At 40.3% G+C, this 23,719-nt stretch overlaps 1 protein-coding gene across 5 annotated transcripts in view; it reads right to left on the reverse strand.

Annotated features, from left to right (window-relative positions):
• LOC110397989 (transmembrane protease serine 11E-like) overlaps positions 1 to 23,719 on the reverse strand; it is a 46,750-nt gene that overhangs the window by 19,183 nt on the left and 3,848 nt on the right. For 3 of the 5 annotated variants that reach the window (XM_021395122.1, XM_021395121.1, XM_021395125.1), the window contains 5 exons: positions 20,761 to 22,492; positions 14,524 to 14,645; positions 13,738 to 13,856; positions 2,786 to 2,853; positions 41 to 204 (listed from right to left, as the gene is read on the reverse strand). In XM_021395122.1, coding sequence (XP_021250797.1) covers positions 41 to 204; positions 2,786 to 2,853; positions 13,738 to 13,856; positions 14,524 to 14,645; positions 20,761 to 20,924 — 637 coding nt within the window. In that variant the 5' untranslated portion in view covers positions 20,925 to 22,492. The remainder of the gene's footprint in view (positions 1 to 40; positions 205 to 2,785; positions 2,854 to 13,737; positions 13,857 to 14,523; positions 14,646 to 20,760; positions 22,493 to 23,719) is intronic. The other 2 variants (XM_021395124.1, XM_021395123.1) reach the window with 2 other exon arrangements.

The following is a 23,719-nucleotide window of genomic DNA, read 5'->3' on the forward strand; positions in this document are numbered from 1 at the left end:
AGAGCAATAACTAGATTTAAGAGAGAAGTGATATCCTTACTTGAGACAGTAGAAGATCTGACATCTACTCGCAGGGGCCCAGTGTATTTTTTCAGGCCCCTTCGTAAGATCCTTTCAACTCTTCTGCGCAGCGCCTCTTTGCAGTCCGTGGCAGAGAACCAGAATGTGAGCAATGCTTCTGCCACCACACCATCAGCATCTGGGCTACAAACCAACAAAACACAGTCTGGTTACCTTCACCTCATTTGTACATTTCTTAGTTTTCATCTTACCAATGGCAGTGTAACAAAGCATTAGATACATGCTTGAATGTTTTGTACATTTTTGAGAGAACTGACTGTTACAAGAAATCCAAGTGCTGAATTGTCAAATGTTTCTTAGGCTAATACAAGGCATGATGTTTTTGGTGAATAAATGGCCAGACCAGTGTTACAGTCCTGGGGTCTAAAAAGCAGTCACTGACCACATTCGCGATGCAAGAACAGGAGGGGATGGAACTGATTTGCTTGCAATGAGAAGGTGGATACACAGTACTTCTGAAGCATCAGAAAGATGACTGTTGGTTTCTAGAGAGACCTTTCCAGGGACCCTTATGTACATAGAAAAAAATCTCCCATTGCCACCAAAAAGGTAGTTAAGGAAAAAAGAGAGACTAGTCAACCTAATTTCCACCAATGCAGCCTCATACAAAGTAAGAGTATCTGCTTGGACACTCCTGGGAGAAAAGAGGGAAGGAAAAGAGAAGCTCCTCCAGTTACATCTCACTGCTTGGAACAGCTGTAATTATATAAAGGAAGAATAAAATTAACAGAAAGCGAGTAACTTATGCACAAATCATGTAATCAGCTTATGATAGCAGAAAAGAACATGCACCAGAACAAATTGCCATTGCCAGTGAAGGGTAATGAAACAGCTATGTATCATTAGCCCACCACGGTATGCCGAGTGCTTCGTAACTGAGCAGACAACACACTCCTTGCCTCAAGGATCTTGTAATTGAGACCTAGTAGCTAGCTATGTATGAACTTTCCAACATGCTGTTTTTTCCTTTAGTGCCAATCTCAGCATGACTGCTACTCTGTTTATTTTCCAGATATTATCTGATCAAAATGTGGGTGTTGCTTTGCATTTCTAAGGTGTTCCTTAACCTCTCCCCCCCACCCCTCTTCCTGTGCTGTGCCACACTGGAATTACCATATCAACTCTTGCAAGTACACCACACCTCTTGAAACCCTCAGGTAAGTACTGCCTACCTTGAATCACTCTCTATATAGCAAAGATCCAGAGCCAAAGACACCTATCAAGACATATTCTGTCTTTGTTGGTAAATGGTGGATATTCTTACTAATGCACTGCTTATTTGGAACCAAAAATAATGCTTTCCGAGGGAGTTCACAAGAATGACTCTGATTAGGAAAGCTTGCAGTCTAAGCACTTAGAGAGGTATGAAGTTTACAGAAAGAAATAACATCTTTTATTAGGTCAAATGAAATATTTGAAGAAGCAAATAAGATTTGGTGTGCACAGGTTGTGCACACAACATCACAAACATCACAGCAAACACCTCAGCCTGTTCTTGGGAACAAAGAGTAATGAAAGATATGACTTCTCCTTACATACTGGCCTCTCTGATCCTTGAACCATCTTGTCTACACTTACAACACTCTAGTCAGTATCTGAAAACATTCCCAAAGTAGCACTGAAATATTCAAATAGTGACTTTGTGATATGCCTAACTGTGAGTTAAGCTAACAAAAAGCAGAAGCTAGGATTTCACAAACAAAAGAACTACAAGGAGAGATCAAACACTAGGTATTAGTGGCAAATGAAAAGAGAATAAAGCAAAACAAGAACTTCATTTCACCATCATAATTCCCTGATCTCTTCATCTCAAAAAGTGGCAGAGCAGAGATTCAGAGCAAGGCAAGAAGAAACAGCTCCTGCAAGGAACAGCTGAGCATACTGGAGCTTTCAAAAAAAAAAAAATGAGCAGAGCTCAGGGGGTACAGAAGCAAAAAGAGAAGTGTCTGCTACCACTAGGTGCTCAGAGAGGAGGGATGGAAACTGACTTTCACCACCTCCTTCAGCACAAGAATTACAGGTCATCAAATGATCCAAAGGAGGGGGTACTTTCACAAGAAACTCCTTATCAAAGGATGGAGGTGCAAAGAATTCGGGATTGGACAAGTCCTCAGAAAAGATCTCTACTAAGGGTTGCCAAGAAGATAAGCCACAACCACTTCAGGAAATCCCAAGTGGTAAATAGCTGGAGATAGGTATCACACGGAGGAGCAATTATCCTCTGCAGTAGTTATCTTGTGCTGCTGCTGCTCCCTAGGCATCTGCTTATGCCCGCTCGTAGAGATACAATAGAGGATGACAGGGTCCTTCCTAACCATCACAGCAATATTTGTGTTTTAATTGACAATATTAGCAAAGTAGCAATTGTAAAAGTAAAATGATATCATGACATCTGCATTATTGTGAAAAAAAAACAGTTTTGAAAATGTCTTTTTTTTTTTAATACTTTCAGATAGCTCAAGTTATATCTGCTTTATTAGCTAATGCTTGCTGAAGATTCAAGCACAACCTCATATAGAGTTTGGACTGACTGAAATTTATCTTCTGCATCAAGATCCAAAGATGAAGATTATGCTCAGTTGGAGATTATGCTCTGGACATACAAAAGACTCCCCACACTGAATCAGATCAACAGCTCTCTAGCCATGCCTGGTGAGCATTTTGCTACATCTCATCTGTATGTGTTCATTAGAATCTTACATACCTCACTCTGACTAAGCGTGAGCGGATGTACTTCTTTCTTAAAATGGAATTGTGAAATGTCTTGTCCATCTGTTGAAAAAAAATATACAAGTTAATAACAAAAAAAAGGGCATGTTTTGCTGGAAGGAGCATTCAGAAAAAAACATCCAGTTACAAAATCACAGATTGTGGAGCCACAGAAACACAATCTAGCCCAACCTCTTAATAATATAATGCCAGACTTCCCTCAGCTGTTCCCCATTTAACCTAAGGCACACTACATCATTGTGCCACTAGATTACTGTCCCATTTACTACTAGGCACAAAGGGTATTTATAAGCATTCCAGAAACACACTACAGCGATTTTCCAGATGTAGCATCCTAAAGACTGCTTACTGAAAGGATACAGCATGCTGTGCTGTGTACTGCACCAAGCCTCTCTAGTAGGCATCATTTTTGATAAAACATTTAGCTTTGCTATAGATTTCTGTAGAATCAAGGATACCAGTGATGTCAAGTTATACACACTCCCAATCACTTTTGTGATTTGCCATCAGAAAGAGGAAGTTTAGAACTTGTTTTTATAACTTCTGAGCATAAGAAATCAATCTCCAAATGACATCTTTACTGGTATCTGCTTAACCACATCCTGCTTAAGGTTGAATGTTGTCTCAAGATTGCATGATCAGTGTGAGACAATGTAGTGTGATATAACAGAGCATGAAATTCTGCCAGGTATACTTCAGGATCACTGAAGTATTGAGAAACAACGAAGTCACAACTGAGTTATGCAGTTCCTTGTACCAGCAAGACCCAGCAAATCAAATGCATACACCCTATAACTGTCAAATGTGTTACAGGAAAAAAAAAAATCCTTAAAAATGCTTTACAAAATCATCCAAGCTTAATTTCTTGTAGGTTTGAGCCCATTAAAGCAGTTTGATTCAGAACCAAGTCTTCAGAGTTCTCAAAGTTCTGTTGAAGTCTTGATACCAAAATAAGCACGTAAAACAGAAACTTGCAGATGATTCCTTCCCAAGAACACAAACCCCTCTTTCCAACCTTGGCTGTTCTACGATGAAGCCAGACATTGATACATACAGAATAATTTCAAGATTAAAACTGCCTACTTTTCAGTGATATTAAGGTAAAAAGAATACAGCAGAGAGAAAAAAATAAAAGTATTTCATGGTCACACACTGTGCTGAAATCTTGCTGTTACTGACAGTTATCTGGAATTACTTAAGCATTTGGAACGACAGTTACATGGAAAAAAATATAGTGGACAAATATCAACTACAACAAGCTACTGTATATGTAAAATGGAATTTATACTGTCAATTTGCAGATTACCAGCTGCTACCGCTGCCTTTCATGAGACATATAGATAGAAATAAAGAATAAAGTATTTTGTTTCCTTCAATTCTAAAGTCTGCTTCCCCCATCCATGGCCTTTGGTCATTCGAAGTATTTGCCCTCAGACAAAACGCTGATTATTTTTACTTATATTTCCTGTCACAAATTTAAATGCTTCCCTGATTATTGTGCTAGCAGAAAACAGTCATTAACTTTCCCCTTCTTTGGATTTGCCTTAGGGCTACATCACCATGTTTTTTTTCCTTTTCTAGTGATCCTCACAGAGTCTTTAACACCTTCAAACCTAATCTCGTATTTTTTTCATTTTTGTAACCTGCTGTATTTTATCAGGACAGACATGCTTGCCAAATCTCTGTGCCGTGGCCCCTAACTCTCACTCTGCTGATGAATTGTTTTCTGACAAATATGAATCTATCTCAAACATACTCCTTCCTTCAACAATTATTTTGGAAACCTGAATTATTAGCAGTAGTCTTTATATTCATATAGAACTTATATAGGAGGAAAAAATTTAGAAAGATATATTTTGATAATAACTTGCAAAGATTAATTGCCTAGCTCATATTTTTACCATAAATCTCCTGGTAAAGTCTTTCACACCCAAATCCAACAATAAACATTTTTCTCCAGAGTGCTTATAGTTTTCTTTTTAGTCTGAGTAATAACTCCGGAAGCAAAAGCAACTAGAACTTTGTTCATTACCTAGGTGGGACCTGGGCCTGATTGGGTGAAGCATCTATAGTTATTTTAAGCTTTTTGTTTTGATTGCAGCCTTTCAAAGGAGACACTGTTACATTCAGATCCCTTAATTTCACCACTGATTAAGTGCATCTTGCCTGTTTTCCTGGCCCTTGTCTAGCAGCTGGTGAATGGTGACAGCCACTGTTGCAGACAATGTCTATAAGTACTGCTTCTTTCAAGTGAACAGCATTTTTGTGACAGACTTTATATTAGCATTTGTTCAAACAAGATTTTCTTTATGATAATGTTTGACGATTAGTTTGATGTAATGTAACCTGGTATTTTGCTAATTCAATTTCAAATCCTCTTTTTCTTTTTTAACAAAACTTTATGCAGTAAAATTTTCTAAGACAAACTGGACTTCACTCTTGAACCTTGGCCTTTCCATGCTGACAGTAGATAGTACCAAAGACAAAAGAAGAGGGCAAAACACTCCCACTCTTCTACAAATCTAGCCACAGAGGAGTCTCTTCCTTGTTCTGTGCATCCAGAAGTTGTTTTACACCTTGATGAACAAGACTTGTTTTTCTATTCTATCTTGAGTAACTCTGCATCTCATCATTATCCTCTTCTTCCCATGTCGCACCATGTCAGCAGAGCCAACCCTCTGAACCCAGAAAGCAATCTACCAAGAGCTTCTCATGATGTCAGAGTCAGCAGATACGCCCTGCTTCCCTGGGACCCGAAAGAAAAGCAAGCTCTGGAAGTAGGTCATGTGTGACAGCAATCAGATTGCTCACTATCAGATGAGGCTGACTTGGGATGCGATTGTCCAGATGTGTAGCTGGGTCTGGAATTGACCTGGCAAGGTTGGTGTGGCAGCCCTGCTTTCTCCCACCACACAATACGCTGTCACCTCACACAGGACAAAAGGACTCATCAAAAATGTTATCTTAAATCCAGTCTGACAGAACTTCCCTCTTTCATATTTGCTGAAGCCACTGAATTGTGCTATTGGGATGTTCAAAGGCATTCATTAGGTTTGAGATCGAATCTTCTTGCTGCTCAATATTACCATTCTTCTGCCTGCTGCCAATTTAGTCCTTCCACTGCTATCTTCAGACTACATTTTTCCCTTTGTCTTGCCAGCTCTTTAGGATGTAAAGATTAGCGGTGATTTTTAATAGTTTTTCAGTCATAGACAAAAAACTAGAATGTGCTGCCTGGTTCAGTGACTCTCTTCAATATTTGATAGTAATGATACAATACAAACCACACTTACCAGTTGCACTAATTCTGTACCTAGCATCTAACTCACTGGCCAATTTGCATTCTGTGTACAGCCCAGCCTGCTGAGGGTCCCAGAAGCCACCTGACCATCAAGCAATAGTAGCTTGCTTGGGAGCCTGACATATCTCCTACACAGATTTCAGTTGAGGGGTTAGTGGGGAACCCAACCAGAGATGAGAGGAAGAGTGTGCAGGAAAAAGGTGGATGAACAGGGACAGCGAGAGAAGTTGAACCTGGCACTGTCCTGAACCAAGATGTGGACATTACAATCCCTTTAGAAACAGAGATACCTATTACTCACAGCAGTGGCAACCCTATAGCCACACTGCTTGCCTGAGGTGAAGAAAACAGACCTGAAGGTGAGTGAGTGTACTAATCTGCAGGCCTCTGGCAAACCAGAAGATCAGAAACTTTCCCATCAGAAACCACACATACAAAGACAGCGTGTGTCATACCCAGCATAGCAGGCAAGAATGGCGTGATCCCATGCACCTGCTAACATCATCATAAACTCTTCACAGAGTTTAAATTGGCCAACTGTTAAAGGTGAGAGGTAGGCACTGACTTTGCACTAAAATGAGCTCAGCTGAACAGTTCTTAAAGTCATGAGATGCCAGAGAAATAACTGACTTTATACAATATTTCCTAAAGGGATCAGTCTTTGGGATAGAAGAAATTAAGAGAGCTAATACCTGGTATAACATCAGGATTTAAAGGATTGTACTCATCTCCAGTGTAATCAATTTAAAAGGAATGCCATGGCATTAGTTTCATTATAGCCATGTAATAGCAACAGCTGGAATTAAGGTCATGTAAGTCTTCCCATCTGTACTCACAGCTTTCAATTGTCCATAATTATCTTCCTAAAACTTTCACACTGCAACAGAAATTTTGTCCACTTGCAGTGGAGATTTTCCAGAAAATCCACATTTGGAGAGAAACCCACCTAGGCATAAATACAAAGAAGGGCTTTTTTTCAGCCCCTCAAAAAGCAAGCTTTTCCCACAAAAATTACTCTGTTCCCTTTCTTTTTTTTTTTTTTAAGCCATGCTAATATGTAAGAAGTAGAAATATAGGAGCAAAAAGATCTTAGGATAAAATTACTTTTAGAAAATCTAAGATAGCTCAATAGTCATGCAGTCAGGTTATAAGTGCCCAAATGACGCTGATCACATAAGTACAGTACTGAATTTGGATTTTCCCTCTTGACAACACTGTGTTTTAAACAACCACTTTCTTGACTAGCCAGATTTTGATCTCAGCGACACCAGCTCACATCTTTAATCACTTCATTGATTTAATTATCAGCAAACAATGCAGTAATTCTGGATCACAGGTCTATAATTAAGATAAGATTCTACTCTTAGTCACACACACTATCAATAACTGCCCTTTATTTCATTTTGAATTCCTTTTTCCAGCTCATGTTCACATTCATTTTCCTTGTGCTCATTGTATACCTTTTTTTCTCGCTACATACTGGATCTGAATTTGAGTTATTTTTTTGGGGGGGGAGTGGAGGGTGTCATGATTTTGCAACCCGGAACACACTTATTAGATCTTCTGCCTTGATTAACCAAGGTGGTAGTGGGGAAACAAAGAAAAATTAGTTTGTATGTGTATTACTTAAGAAAATCACACTGCATGAAGAAGTTAAAGCATCCCTGCATTACATCTAAAGAAATATTAGGCAGTTTGTTGATGACTGTAACCACTTCATCTTGTAAATTCACGCTACTGAGGTAGGCAAATTTCAAACTGACAGTTAGAAATCTTACTGGTGATGAAAACCATTGAGCTGCAGCTTCACACACTACACTGCATCCACTCCCGCTAACATCTCAAAGTACATCGTATTTACCTCAATTTTTTTTTTTTGCTGTGACCTGTGAAAACAGGAAGGACTGGAAACAAATCAACGCAAGAAAGCTTCTCAGTTTCAAATGCAATCTAGTGTATGCCTCTACCAGCAGCTTTTTTCTTCTTTTGATGTCAATGGGAATTTCCAAAAGAGAAGGTTTGTCTCCTCTCTTAGCATACAGCATTCCACCTATGTCTTTAAGACCACGCCTGCAGCACTCAGCATAGCTTCAACCTCTAATTCCAGAGCTAAACAAACAAGCTGTCAAACCATCACCTTGCCCACTAGCACACTGCCATGTTTCCCACTTGGCAGAATTAATGAGGAAAGCTGCTTTCTGCTTTGTTTCCAACCTTGATCACCCATAGAGGGCACCCTTATTGTATCCTGCCAGTCCAAGGGCAATACTTCCATTCTGCAGGAAGCGTTCCCTTAAAATGAGATTTTCAAACAGAAGTTGTGAAATACTCTAAATTTATTTTAGGATTTCTCCTTAATGATATTTTGTACAAAGAAAAAAGGATGATTTATTTTTCAACATACAACATTATTTTGCAGAAAAAGAAAAATATGGAGAATATTATAAGAAAATCTTTAATACTATTCATTAGAAAGCTTCATTTTTTGGTCTTTACAACAACAGCCATCCTTCTAAATAAAAACAAGAAAAAATTTCAGTCGAAATTCTGACCTTTGCACCTTTTATCAGTACTAAGGAAGTACTTCAGTGAGCATATACTGTGCCTAATGCCTAAGGAATGCTTGATTTTAAATAAGGACTTTGGGATCATATCTGAAAACACTACCAAATCTCTTTTGAAACTTATTACAACCAGCAACATTTTTACTTAATTCACTTAATTCACTATGGTGATGCAGGACCCTTTCTCTGAAGTATCTGGAAAGATTTGGCTGCTGAAGCTACTTTAATTTCTTTTTCTGTCATCTAACCAATTTATCTTCATTTTAATTCTGTGATTCAGTGGCTGAGAGGGGAAAAGGTATGATTTACAAAGGCAGAGGGAGTGAGCAAATGGAGCTACACGATATTTGTAGTGACCACTGCTTCAACTTGCTGTTAAAAGTCAAGTTAGGCTCCCTTGAACTTCAGCACACTCCATTTCTCAGGGCATGTTCACTTATTACCCCTACATTAGCCCTCACAGCCTGGCCTCCTAGAGCAAATACAGTCTTTTAGGACTGTTTCAAAAACCTGCTGGTTTAGAGATCTGCTCCTACTGAGTTAACCTCCAGAACCCGGGAACATAAGGCACTGATCGAGTAAACCACATGCCTCTGGTGCATGTCTGTATATTGTCTTGTGTCTATAGGTACCCTAACACCTACATGGAAGGTGTGGCAGAAACACCTTGTATACAGTTCCAACCAACTCAATAGACAGTTCTTGGCTCTGAAGCATCTGTTTCACCTTTCTCTGTCTCCCAAATACACTGTTTCACTCCCTAGGAAGCCTTGTCTCATGTCTGACCCCTTAAAAGCCGAGTCCAGTAAAAGAGGAGTCTCATCTACCCACCCCCACTGCTGGACTTCTAAGTTGGGCTCTATTTCCAGCTATTTCTCTCAGATGGAAAGTGTAGCCAGTATGTCTAGCTTTGGCTCTGCAGATGTTAAAAGCTATTCACAACACGACTCAAGACTATAGCAAGCTTATAATCGATATAAAGCAGACAGCTAGTCTTTTCGTTAGGAGAACTGTCCCCTTGACTGCTAATCTAAGTCAGCTCCAACCCCTCTGCCCAGATCCAACCAATCAGTTTTGTGTTGGTTTTGGATGGTGGCAGGAAGAGGGAGAGCCCAGGTACCTTGTGGAGGGCGAGACAGCAGGGAAGCCCACGTCAGGCCACTCTGTGGCTCAAGGTACTCAAGGAGGGAAAACAAACACCTTGCCTCTCCCCCAGCAGCCCAATTAGCCAAGTAGGGAGCCATGCTACACCCCTACCTGAGAAGCATCTATCCACCCAGCCCACAGCCTGGCTTACGAAGGAGCAGGAGAGAACATGGGACAGCGCTCACAGCAGATCCCCCAAAAGCAGAGGAGAGTACAGTGCCTTATGCAAGAGTCCACAAAGGGAGTCAGACACACGGATTAGGGCAGGGAGAAGCAGCCTGACAGTGAGGTTGGCCGGAGAAGTAGGCAGCAGGGGGATACTAGGTGCCGAGGAAAGGAAAAGGGTGGACTTTCCTCTCAAAGAGGGGAAAGTCCGTCTGAAAGACAAACAGGCATTCCTCTTTCTCCTACAACATTCAGGGAAAAGGATCCGAAAGTTACTGTACTGATGAGAATGGCAGATAGGTACATTTGGAAGTGATTGGTGAGCAGAGTAAAGGCTGGTATTTATTCTGTTGAGCAACCAGCCATGTACTGAAGGGGGCACATCTTATAGTTGCTTAGTATCCATTAGTCTCTCACAGTTAAACATTTGCCAGCCTTTGTCTGAGGCAATTCTCTTTAAGAGGGTCTTGATAAAGTGCTCATTTCAAGTTCTGTTCAACACACAACTCCTTCCCTTAGTGTCAAAGATGGCTTTCCACACTGGGCAAAGACAAGGGACCTCCATCTTCCTCCCTGCACGCAAGGCAGTTGGCACTGCTGTCCAGAATCATCCCAGTCATTCGGATCTGTATAGAGCTGGCAGTCTCAGCTCTGGCTGCAATCTGGGGTGCCACGGGGTCCTTTATTTAAAGAAGCAAAGCTTAGTGCAGGGTTTTGGACATTGCCCTTGGGATGATGTTACTAAGAGGGTGGTTAGGGCCTTCACAGAACACTTGGGAAATCTAAAAGCAGAATGAATAGATTTTGTAGGAGAATAAAAAAAAAAAAAAAAAAAAACTGGTACAGGAGCTAGAGAAAACAGAAGGGTTCAACAGCGCAGGAAAATAGTGTTATCTAAGATGTGCACAGATATTCAAGCAATAAGTGAACCTACTACAAAACAGTGGCTGCAGCTGCGCCCTTTGTATTCAGTTCAAGCGGAAAGGGTCTGGTACAGTGCATTTTAGGCTAGGAAGGGAAGAATGACTGGTCCAGCCAGAAAAACAAGGAGACTGGCAGACTGGAACATCTCTTTCCACTGCAGCATTCAGTCAGGTTTGCTCTTGAAAGAGAGCACAAAGGGAACCCTTACAGCCAGTCAAATGAAGCCAAGCAAGGAGCAGATAGCTTTCATCATCTGTTCCTCAGTCCCCCCAGCTCCACCCACCCCACGATACATTTTCCAGACTTTCCAGTCAGCCCTGAGATGTTGACTGGTACACTGGCTTCATCAGCTGTCTGGCATGATCTCCCTGCACTCCCTCCCACCTTCAATGAGATAAGAGAGTTGGGAATGTCACACAATGGGTGTTACTATTCAGCTGTGGAAATCAAAGCAAACACCAGGATGTTTTCTGCTAGTCCCAAGGAAGGCATGGGATGACCTATCTATGGGATCAAAAACATTTTTCCTGGAGAAACTTCAACACTCAGAAGAGCTCCTTTCAGGGTTGTTCTGGGAACAAAGGAGGCTTCATAAGGGAGGGATCAGAGAAGGGAACACTAGGAGGGAGTTGCACTAACTCAGGTAATTTGAATGCTTTTGATTATCAGAGATGATTCACTTCTGTTCACTCTGCACCAAGTATTGTGAAAGATGCTGCATTTATCTGCATTGACTCATTATTTCACAACATGAGCTTAAAGTATTGTTACTACTAATGATGACTGGAAGGCTTGGGCATCTAAAACTATAAACCAAGCTGGGGTAAGACTACAGAGGGTTTTGGTAAATCCAAACAAATCAGGAACCATGATAAAAAACTTATCTATCTACACTTCTATTAGGAAAGATGGTGTGAAAACAACGATGGTGAAAACATAGGTGTTCTGAGGTAGCTGTCTGCTAAGAATTCAAGAAGATATTTCTGTCTCTAGGAAGATTGCTTTGATTTTTATCACCACAAACTGAGTTTTTCTTGGACAGAAACAGACTTATGGAGACCATACTGTTATTCATTAGTGTGTGGAGTCACTAAAAAAAAAACAAACTTATGGACAATTCAGTCTCATCCAGCAAAGAACTCACCAACTTTCAGAGAGCAAAGTAAAAGCTGAAGCCTGAATTACAGTCAAACTGTAAAAAAAGTCACAGGAAAGGCAACAGTCCACTGTATGAGTTACAGCATCGCTTATCTGGTAGAATTAATGTACTCTGAAATCATGTTTCTCACTGCTCAACCAGCATGGGTATTTATTGTCACTACAGTCAGAAGTATCCAACACCCGTAGAGGAGACAGGGTTTCTAAAGCATTGGCCTTCTTTCAGATATCTGAATTAACAGCCAGGTTCAGTGGACATTCTGACTGCAGTGGACACTGTCTGAAAGAACTTCTTAGCTAAAAGCTGAAGGAGTTACGTTAGAAAAAAAAAAGGGGGGGGGGAGGGGGCGGAAGGAGAGAATGAAGCAGGAGAAAGGGACTCAAACTTTATTCAAGTGTTATTCCTTAAAGACTACTCAGCCCCTTCCTTCCTCCTAACTCAGCAATACACAGTATCTCCTCACTCAGGGAGAATATTCCCTCTCCAAGGTCCTATCAGAAGGTTAAAAGCCTGCAATTATTAGGTAATAGTTGACGAGTGGTAGCACCTAAGTAAACGCAGCTTATGTAAGACTATACATACAGACACACACCAGAAGCAGATCTTGTGAAATACAGTACAATAACTAGTAGTAAAAGGGGGCAGAAGGGAAAGAAGTACAAGAAAAGAGGACAACTTGACAAGATCTCCAAGGCTCTCAGCAATAGAGCTGGGAAGAGATGCTAGTGCTGCTGAATCCTACTTCTCCAATACAATGTTCATATTTTGTTGTGAATAAATGGCATGTCCCTAAGTTAAAAGATAGTGGGGAGCAAAGCATTGATTGTCCTATTAACTGAGTATCTGTGTGAGGTTGCTAAACGGGGTAAGAGATATGCATCAGACTCTAATGAATGAAATACAAAAAGATACAAGCACAATCACGTTTATTGCTGTAAAGTGTTAAACTCTGTAATTATCATCTGTGGGGAAGTGTCTCAAATAGAAAACAAGAAAGGAAATTGCAATGTATCTATTTATTTCCATAGCTACTGTATGAGCACCCTCTGTTATTTGTAGGAAGGTTTCCCAATAAAACATACCAAAGGAGCAGGAAAAGGGCTTGCGTATTGTTTTCTCAACACCAGTAGCAGTCTGACAGATAGAGCTCCCCACCCCCATTAAGGAGAGGGTGTAAAAGCATGCCTTCCTTCAAGACAGTGGGGCAGCAGGAAAGCCAGAAAGTGGCTCCAGGTAGCTAGCTATAAGGAGGAAGGAGGGAAATGATTTGGCGTCTGGTGACCTCTGTCACTATTGGTTGGACTCTTGTGTGCCTGGTGCTGTACATACATGTGTAAGGGCATACAGCAGTCAGGCTCAAGGCAGGGAAAGAGAAGGCACTGACAAATTATCATTGATGTAAAAGGAAGCTGAGAATACTGTCAGTATCTACCTCACCGCTGCAGTGACAAAGAGAGGTGATGTGCTAAAAAAAGTTATTCGGTGACTGCTTAGTCTGCCTAGTATGACCACAAATTTAATGCTATCTATTCCTCATGTCTACTAACCAGAGTTTTAGGGCACACCAGAGACTTGTGGTCTAAGTGAAGGCTGTTCACATTAAAGGCTCTGAGTCCTTATCATCACACAGTCCTTAATAAAGGAAAGGCATGACAGTACCAACTTACCAGTCTCTCAACCCTCTCGCTCAGGTCTCTAAACCTTCCTGAGGTCTGTCTGGACAATTCATTACTGTACTGGATGCTGGTGATTTTTATGTTGCCACTGTAATAGAAGAGCTTCTGATCTGTAGAGAGAAGAGGAACAAGCAATACTCGCAATGCACCAAGACTCACTTAGAAGAAGGTCTGGGGGTGACTGAGTGAATATCTGGGAAGTGGATAATCCCTCACTTCTACCCAACCCATTCAAATACAACTTCTAAAAGCTAGGAACCCAGGAACAAGAACTCAGTTCTGTTGAGCAATCTATGCCAAGCAGTGACAAAAAAAAACCCAGTTTCTTCAGCAGTTACTTTTGTGGCCATCAAGCAGAATATTGGGCTCAATGCACACAAGATCACAAGTAGCATTCTGCTGGTCAGCTACCTTCCTTCCTGGCCAGCAAGAGAATGGGGAAACACCACAGGTAGAATTGAGTGGAAGGCTCAGATGTCACTTGCTTAACAGAGGCCAGAAGCCTCCTGTGTTGACCTCATCCCAGAAGTAGATCAAGAAGAAGATGTAAAAGGAGTGAAAGCAAGTGAAAGGCAACAGAAACCACAGCCCTAAGCACCCTGCATAGCAGGAAATGCTCCTGAGAAGAGATCTAGAAAGATGCTAAATGAGGATGGAAAGAGCACCAGAGAAGCCACTGGACTGATGAAAAACAAAACCTCATCATTATGTGCCATGAGCACAAAGAAGATGCACTAAAGGCAGAAACAGAACATTGGTAAGTTCTGTAAAACTTACCATATGCCAGAAAATAAACTAGGAGACCAATGGTGATGGCTGCTGCCAATGCTGTTCCAATAACAATTAGAGCAATTTTCCATGGCTTGAGATGTCTTATTTTGATGGCTGGCTGATGTATTCTGGAAAAAAAAAAAAAAAAAAAAAAAAAGAAAAAAGAAAGGAGAAGATTTCTAAGAGATATTTTTTAATTAAAAAAAATAAAGATGAAGATGCTAACATTTTCTCCCTTAACATCAGTTGATTCTTCCCAGCAGTACTGAGTTCTCATCCAACATCTTTAAAAATGAAACCATGACTCAAGACTATTTTGAAATAGATCCTGGGATTTGCCAGTCACAGAACACTGGTGCAGGGTTTGATTTTTACATTTTTTTTTTCTTTTTTAGGGCTCAGTTAAATGAGTCCCTGTAAGAATTTTTTTATGTGATCTCTGAATGGAAATTTCTAAAAATAAACTGTTATGCTCATTTTTCAGCTAAGTGAACACTTGTAGAGCAATGTAAGCAGCTTTCAATAAGTCAAACAAGACAGTTATTAAAGCACCTTTGCTCCCAAAATTCCTTTGGTGCAGCAAAGTTGGTAAAAAGCATCCCATTATTTGTACAGTATGTATATATGCATTATCCAAACTGTTCAATCTTTTTTGTTTTTCCTGCAAAGTAGGACTGGACAACAGCAACAACAAAAATAAGAGAGAAATGGATTCTGGAAGGAGTGCTTGTCCCTCCTATTTTACTCAGGCTAAATCTAAAAGCAGAGACAAGCACGGTTCTAAGTACATTCACCTAAAGGGATGAAATGACAGGGAATGACAGAGACAGATGAGTGGACAACGGAACGCATGTAGGAAGCCATGCCAGATACTTTTCTCTGCTGTGCTCTTAATTACACAGGTGTTAATCCAAATTAATACCAGGCAAGTCAATAGTCACTGGGTCAGTATGATACTTAGACAAACCAACTGCCCCCAAAAGGTTATCAGAGCAAATTTTGCCTATGGCTATGAACCCAGAGACATCTTAAGCCATATTTTCTATGATGTTATCAGCCATTACAAAATACAAAACAGGAAGGAAGGGTTTTTGGCTAAGACTCATTGCTACTAGAGCCAGCCACCTCACGTGCTAATATTCATACCTTCAGGTCGGAGTACATCTGGGAAAGAAGACTGTGGGGACTCAATCCTGAGGGTATTTCAGCAAGTTCCCACATTCATAACCAAGTAAATACAGCTCACCTCTGGAACATCCATGAAACTTAAGTTTAAATGCACTGAAGTTGAAAATCATTGCAAGGATCTACTGCATCTGCATCCTGACCAAGTCAGCAGACATGTTGCGCACTGTACGTCAGAAGTAGGTTCTGGTACTTCATTGTAATTTCATTTTAAAGCCTTAACTACTTTGTTGTTGCTTGGAAAACAGCTGATTCAGACTAAATGAGATATTTGCTTGAGTGAAAATGGAAGTTCTCATTTGTCGCTCCTATCAGTTCTGACTTTACCTGGCTTTCCTATCTGGTGTTCCCTTCACTTCTCCTATCCTCTAGAACAGCTTTTTAATTAAACTCTCATTTCATCTGGTTTTCTTTAAAATCCATCTGTAGATACACAGCAGAAAAAAAAAGACTAAATTAAACATTTCTATTAGGAATTCGCTGATAAGCAGCTACAAGTTTATTTCTGAGCCTACCAAAAGGAAGTTGTCCTTACACTAACCGCAGAAATGAGAAACATGTATGTATAAATGGTCAGGACTTTGCTTCATTAACAAGAACATTCAAGAAACACTTCAGTATACTAACTTTCTTTGATAGTCATTGAGGCTTTGGTTGATCAGCCTCTTTGGGCATTTTTTCCTCATATCTCATGTTACTTTTTTTTTTTTTTATTAAGCCACACATTTCTAGACTGATCAACTCACAAACATTCATACTCAGATACAGGAAATGACAGGAAACTGCCCCTAACTTCTTCATAAACTGGTTTTCCTTTCTAGCAGACAATGATCTTGGTTATTAGGAAGTAAATAGGAAATGGGATAATTTAAATAATTTGAAAAGAGAGTTTGTAAGCACTTTGGTCAGAAAATTGATTGAAAAAAAAATAAGAGACCCACACATTGACATCTCTAGTACTACTATTTTTACTATCTGTGTTTAAAATTTAACGCCAAAGCTACTTAACCAAGGTTCTAGTGCTTGCTCACTGCTATTGGTGCTTGGAATATGATTTCCATGGAGCATGTTCATCGACTAAGACAACCCTTATGGACGGGTCACATTAAATCAGTATCTAACAGGACTCAGCTTATCATCTGAGAAGTCTCAAAGCTCTAGTGAGTTTAGCAGTAGTTCTTAGGTTGAATCATTAAGTCAGTGGTGAGTTCAGCTTTAGTTTATTGTGTTTTTTTTTCCCCTGTTGCTCCAACTAGTAGTCAAAGCTAACATATTCTTCCCTCTGCATTTACAACAATGTGCTTTGCAAATGTTTCTACCGTGTTTGAAGTGAGTCTATGTTGAAAAAACAACAACAAATCTACCCCCAACCAAGAAAACCCCACAATTAACTTGACACTACCGACTCTAATTCGGTATCTGAGACAGTTTCATTTGAAAAAGAAATTGTCTTCCTTAAGCTGAACAGAAGGAAAAGCACTCAGAAGGTCTTTCAGCTATAATGATCCTGGCATAACCCCAAACCAAAACGCTGGGTTTAAGAAACCCATTGAAAAGGCTGAATGCCAACTTCACGCCACAGATGAGTGTGAAGAAGTAACTGCCTATCATATCAGTGAAAGAACGGTATCAGACCAGAAGTAACTTGGCTGGGATGCAGTTATATAGACAACACCGTGTAATGTATTATAAATTTTTTCAGAATTCTTTTGCAAATACTATACAATTTTTTTTAAACCTTTATTCTTAATTTATTCCTTTCCAAGTTCTGTGTTCCATTTAGCAAACAGAAATCCTCATCTGCAGCAGTTACTTACACACGTAATCTTCCTCATCCACATGACTTTCACTTAATTCATGAAACCTCTAAGCTGAATTTCCTCAGATAAGCAGCTGTTTGATAAATACACATTAAGATAGCCACTTAATAGAGGTGGGGCAGCTTGGCAGGAACTTGTTACCTAGGAGAGATGTTTTCTGAGTAGATAAACAGTGAGATGCTACGATCTAGCAACATTTTTTCACTGAGCAGATACAGATGAGTTTCTTCACAGGAGAAATGCTTCTGAAATCAGAGAAGGCTTCATAGACAAGAGGTTCAGATGAGTGAAGGGCAGTCCTCCAATGGCAGAGTAATTCAGCAACTCCCATGTTCATTTCTGTATGAACTCTTTTCCTGTTATCAAATCTGTCCACAGACCACATGAACTTGTCTGACTGTGGTATCAGAAAGATGTCAAACTAAGCCATCCCAAGCTTTGTGATAACAAGACTTCATTCAGAACAAAGATTTCTGTAGTCAGAAATACAGACATGACAGAGTATGTGATGGAAGTAGAATGACTTAAATTAAAGGTTTAAGCTGACCCAAAATGCATTATCATAATCTATGAAAAAGTTATAGTGATGCACTTCTGCAACGCTCTCTAGTAGGAACAGCAGAGGCCAGAAATGCAGTTGAGATTACACTGGGGCTTGCTCAGTTAATGAAGACGATGAGATTTTAGGACTCAGGAGTAACTTCTTTGCCAATCTGTTTTTCTATCTGAAAAGCTCAGTAGATGAGTGTCTGGCAAGGAAAAACAAACAGTACTAATTCTACCGGCATCAAATCAGATGTAGTATGTATCAGAATTTCTCTACAATTTTCTGGAATCAGAAACTAGAACGAGGCAGACAAACGAAGAAGTTTCTGTTTGACACCATGCAGGAGCATCTCCCTCTTGCAATAATCAAGCTTAACTCCCATTAATGCCAATGCACCATGACTGTCCTTGCACCAGGGCTGGTATTCATTTCCTGCTACACCTCAGCAGTCTGTAATTTATACTTATTTTGCCCACCTACTAGATGACAAATTGGTGCAAGTGGCACTGCATTTCCACCTACATATTCACTTTTAGACTAACATATACAACAGTAGCTACTCTGCACCTCATCCTGCCAGCCCACAAGATCTGGACAAGAAAGTTGAGGTAAGTCACTAATCCCTAGACCACAGGGCAGAGCACAACGGAGGAAGGACAAGACCAACAAGGCTGTCCACTCCATCCTGTTTCCTTAGTAGCTTTGCTTCCTGAAGGATCTTACAGAGTACACATTCCAGCTCAGCTCAAATTGCTGTAAAAAGAGGCATCCTGAAACTGGATAAAGCTAGTCTCTTCTAAGATCTGGACATTTAACAGGCTACACTGGGTCTTTGATTAAGACCAGGCAGACTCCATCGTTTCCCAAATGCGTAAATATTTAGTTATCCAATACAGATTTCCCCCACATACTTAAGATTTTACAATAATCTAAAGAACTATTTAAACAACTAAATCCTTTCCTTACTAAGAGGCAACCAAAATGGACTTAAATGTTGTTTAACTACCCTCTAACACACTGTTATTAAAATTATTTACACCACTGTTGATACAAAAAAGATATAGCAACTACATTTCTATCTAACTAGAAAAAGGAACAGTTTTTCATTTCTGCTAGGTAGAGGACTCTCGCTTAATCTTCCCTCTTTAGGTAACATGCACAAACAGGTATTTACAATTGATGGGGATTCCTTCCTCACTGTCTGTCAGGCAGCACAGCTTTAAAGGTATGGCTGTTGAGCCAGACGCAAGGTCTTTGGGTGTCCAGCACAGTCCCACTAAGGATCAGAGTCAAAAGCTGAACTCAGCCTTCTCCTGGCAAAGTCAATGCTATATCAACAAAAACACTATTGTCCTTAGGAAAACACAAAACAAAACAAAACAAAAGCAACAAAACCATTTAAATGGGCAGAATGAATAACTTTTATCAATCCAGAAATAAGGCTGCTATTTCAATATGTCCAGAAATTATGTACTGTCTTGTGTTTGTTTTTTTAATATTGAGGTTGAAAAAATAAAAATCTTGCTATTGTCCACAGCCTTTTGCTCAACGTAAGGGCAGAGAGAATATTGTGGTCTTAAGCAATCATACAGAAAAATTCAGCCATCCAGACAAATAATGAGGGTACTGAAAAAAATACATTCTAGATTCTTTTGCATTATATTTCTGAGGCTACTCTTATAAGCTTCATCAATTGCTGATGAAAAATCAAGAAAATTGAAAGGAGGCTGAGCATCTCCTATTGCCATTTGAGTCCAGGAGCCAGAGCATTGAACAGAAAGAACAAATTCCAGGCGGCCTACTGATCATACATGATTGGATGTGCACTCTGATTGAAGATGGTACTGTAGCTGGCAGACTTTTTTTTTTTTTTAAAAAAAGTACTCTGAACTTCTCAGCAATGTTTTGAGTTACAATGAAACAAGACTAAGAATGTCCAGCATCTCTGACTGCTTAAAATCCTTTCAAATACGAAACACCTGGTCACTATACCCAGAAATCATGGCTTCTGCCTTAAAAACTCTAAGGACAACCTGGAACAATGAACACCTACAGGGTACCCTCTCCTTATGTAGCTATGCTGCCTTTGCTGATTCAATACGTACCCTTTATACAGTCAGGAGAATAATACTGCAACTAGACCTGACCAAAAGGCACGGTTATCACAAATCATACTATTAAATTTTCATTTTGACACAAAAGAGCTTACTGAATTCTTCATTGGTTCAATAAAATCCTGCTGGGGGCAGAAGACGACAATGACAGGGAGGGAAAGATAAGTGTCAACCTATGCTGTCATATCACCTTTCTAAACAGAAAGCAAATCTTTGTGCTCCTGGCCATGCTAAGAAAGGATTTCCCTATGCATTTCTCACTCCAACTGTATATTATTCTTTTCATGCAAAACAGTCTCCAAAGTCTTCCCTTTTGGCTCACAACTTACTGTTTAGCCTCCCTCTATCTATCACACCCTTTCAGGTTGCACATTTTGGATAGATCCACGATGCGCTCTACTTCTAAAAGGATGAAGGCGGACAGAGATCGAAGGAGGTTTAAGAGCAGACAAGACAGCAAACAGCGTCGTCTTTAGATCTGTTTACGTCCTTCATTTCCTTAAGCTCTCCCATAAGCAACATCCCTTACTACTATTGCACCTCTAAATCAAATTTAGAGTTAAAACACACCACCTACTTTTGAAGATCCCATGGTAGATCCCGGTAGGTCTGGTAGCCCTTCTGACCTCCAGCCAGGGCTTGACTAAAATCTGGACTGCGTAGAGAATGCTGCTGGAAAACGCAGGAGTCACATTGACTGGTGTGACGAGAAGGGAAAGGTGTTGAATGAAGATCCTTCATTGAGGCACGGCTGGCGCAACACCCAGCACCCTGTGGGTTATTGCAAAATGAGAGAGCAAACTTCGGAATAAAAACAAACAGAGGTAAGCATGGAGTCGATAAGGAGACTCTAACCTTCTGATCAGCTCAGCATCAAAGAATTCCCCAGGCAAAGATGGACAGAGCAGATAAACCGGCCCAGGCAAGAAGACTTGTTCTTCACCACAGCAGAACAGGAAGTGCGTTAAATTTCCCTTTCCTAGTACTCCCTTTCTGTCCAACTTGCGTCCTTAGAGCAGGCCTTCTCCTGGCTGGCAGCACCTTCTACCATATGCTCACTGTAAAAGCCATAAGGGAGAGCCACCGCACTGCCTGCACTGCTAAGTCACTTGCCTCCTGAGACTGCCAGCACAAAAGCTGAACACAAAAACAAGTATAGACATAAATGGCTTGGTCAACCAAGGCTGACCTCCCTCGATGCTCACTCCTTCACAGTCGTCCTGGACTCCCCTGGCACCAGGTACATGACAACTATAAGTATCCAGCCTCCTAATTATACATTAGTCATTTAATGGTTGGCATAACCCCGCCTGTGGAAAATGCTTACTCTGTGAAAAGGGCCACCAATCTCCTTGGAATTCCCTTCTTCCAGCACAAACATGGTTCTTCAGAGCCAGTTGGAAGGGAGAAAAGTGTATATTCCCTGCTGAAGGATTCTGCCCTTAGATCTAAATACCCAGACTGAAGAGGAAAATGATCAGAGTCCAAAATCCTTGTTTCCACCCTGTGATGCGCTTGGATTTTTTCTAAAAAGTTTGAAGTATTTGGCTTTCCAATGACCTATCAAGATTTCAGTCATTTTGGTGGGAACGCTTATGAACTTACAAAAACCTGAGTAACAGGGGCTAAAAAACAGCAGGAGTAAATTTCCGCCTAACTCTATCTAGTGTCCCGTTCCCTCTTTCCCCAGAAATGTCCACTCACAGGAACTTCAACGCAATTTGAGGAACAAATGTCCAGACAGTGTACTTTAGGACAGTGGTAAAAGCTTTACTACTGCACGGTATCTCCTGTTTCTCCGATTTCTTCCTTTGCTTGGATCAAAACTGCTTGTTTTTGACTTCTTGTCTCCGTGTAGAAAGAACACTGCTGCAGTTACCCACCTTACATAAGGCTTTAGTGACTAAATACACAGTTGGCTGTCTCAAGTACTAATATTCCTCTCTTGACCTTCCCTTCTACTTCCCACCCAGCACCACAATTTTCTTCTTCAAGAGCAATAAAACCCAAAGACAGTTTATGAAGAAAAGTACTTGGTTAAACAAACTTCTTGCTCCACCCAGAAACACATGCACATCCACAGGAACTCCAGCATTCCATCCTTACCAATTCAATCCAGAGGTTACTGAAAATATGTTTAAATCCTTTTGCTTAATTTTTTTTTTTTAAACCTTATGGTCACAAATTTTCATTCTTGCAAAACTCATCCTTGTAGAATATAAATGGCTTAATTAATCTTGAGATGTAAGCCAGAGAAGCATGTAGCAATTTCTTCCCAGAATGATCAAGCTGAGGCTGCGCACAATGGTCTGCACACAGAGATAAAAGTTAGAAGCATTGTTAGTGGGTTAGTAACATTAATTTCTTCATTACAGTTGTGGTTTAACCTGGCAAACTGAACATCACATAGCCTTTTGCTCACTCCCCCCTCTCCCAGTGAGATGGGGAAGAGCCAGAAAAAAAAAACAACAGAACTCATGGTTTGAGATAAAAACTATTTACTAAGATGGAAAAGAGAAAAATAACAGTAATTATGATTTTATGTGTGTGTGTATATATATTTATTTACGAAACAAGTGATGCACAGTGCAATTGCACACCACCCACCAACTGATGCCCAGACAGCTCCCATGCAGTGGCCGCTCCTCTGGCCAACTACCCACCATATTATAGTTTTTTCACATGATGTCTTATGGTATGGAATATTCCTTTGGCCAGTCTGGGTCAGTTGTCCTGGTTCTGTTCCCTACCAGCTCTTTGTGCCCCCCCCAGACACCTTGTTGGCAGGGCAGTACAAGAAGCTGAAACATCCTTGGCTCTCTACAGCACTGCTCAGCAACAACTAAAATATCAGTGTGTTATCAACATTGTTTTTCTCCTAAAGCAAAAACACAGCATCATACCAGATGCTATGAAGAAAATCAACTCTGTTTCAGCTGAAACCAGGACAATTAGTATTTCAAGACCACTAATAATGGGCCCTGTGTACCCTAGGCCAAGCACGGCCTTGAAGATTTGACAGTGTACAATGCACAGAAATGTCCCTGATGTTCCCAGAGGGCAAAGGCCAACTCTACCCATTTGGGTCAGGTGAAAAACAAATCCCAGCAAAGAGTTTTATTTTAGCGAACAGCTGGAGCTCAACACAAAAGTTACTCAAGATCTTGGGTTTTGCAGTGAGATTTCTTGGAGAAGGAGAGTATTCATTAGAAAAACACCAAGTTGCCAAGGGTTTCAGGAGGTAGTACCACAGCAAGGAACTTAGACAACAAATACATGTACTTCTGTTAATTTCTGGACCTCCTCTCAAAAGGACAGACTTTCCTGTTTTTATTCCAGAAATGTGATTTGGTTTCCTTAAGATCAGTGAATATTTTGTGACCTGCCTAACAATTAAAATAAGTGGTTTTTGTTTTCAGTTAACAATTGAAATGAATTGCCCTGGAAAACAGTGGCAAATGAAGAAATACACTTGCCTATGTCAGAACATACAAAAGCTGTTTACACAAACTTGTCCCACGAGAACAACAGTATAC

This window comes from Numida meleagris, chromosome 4 (assembly GCF_002078875.1).
Source record: "Numida meleagris isolate 19003 breed g44 Domestic line chromosome 4, NumMel1.0, whole genome shotgun sequence".
Taxonomy (NCBI): domain Eukaryota; kingdom Metazoa; phylum Chordata; class Aves; order Galliformes; family Numididae; genus Numida; species Numida meleagris.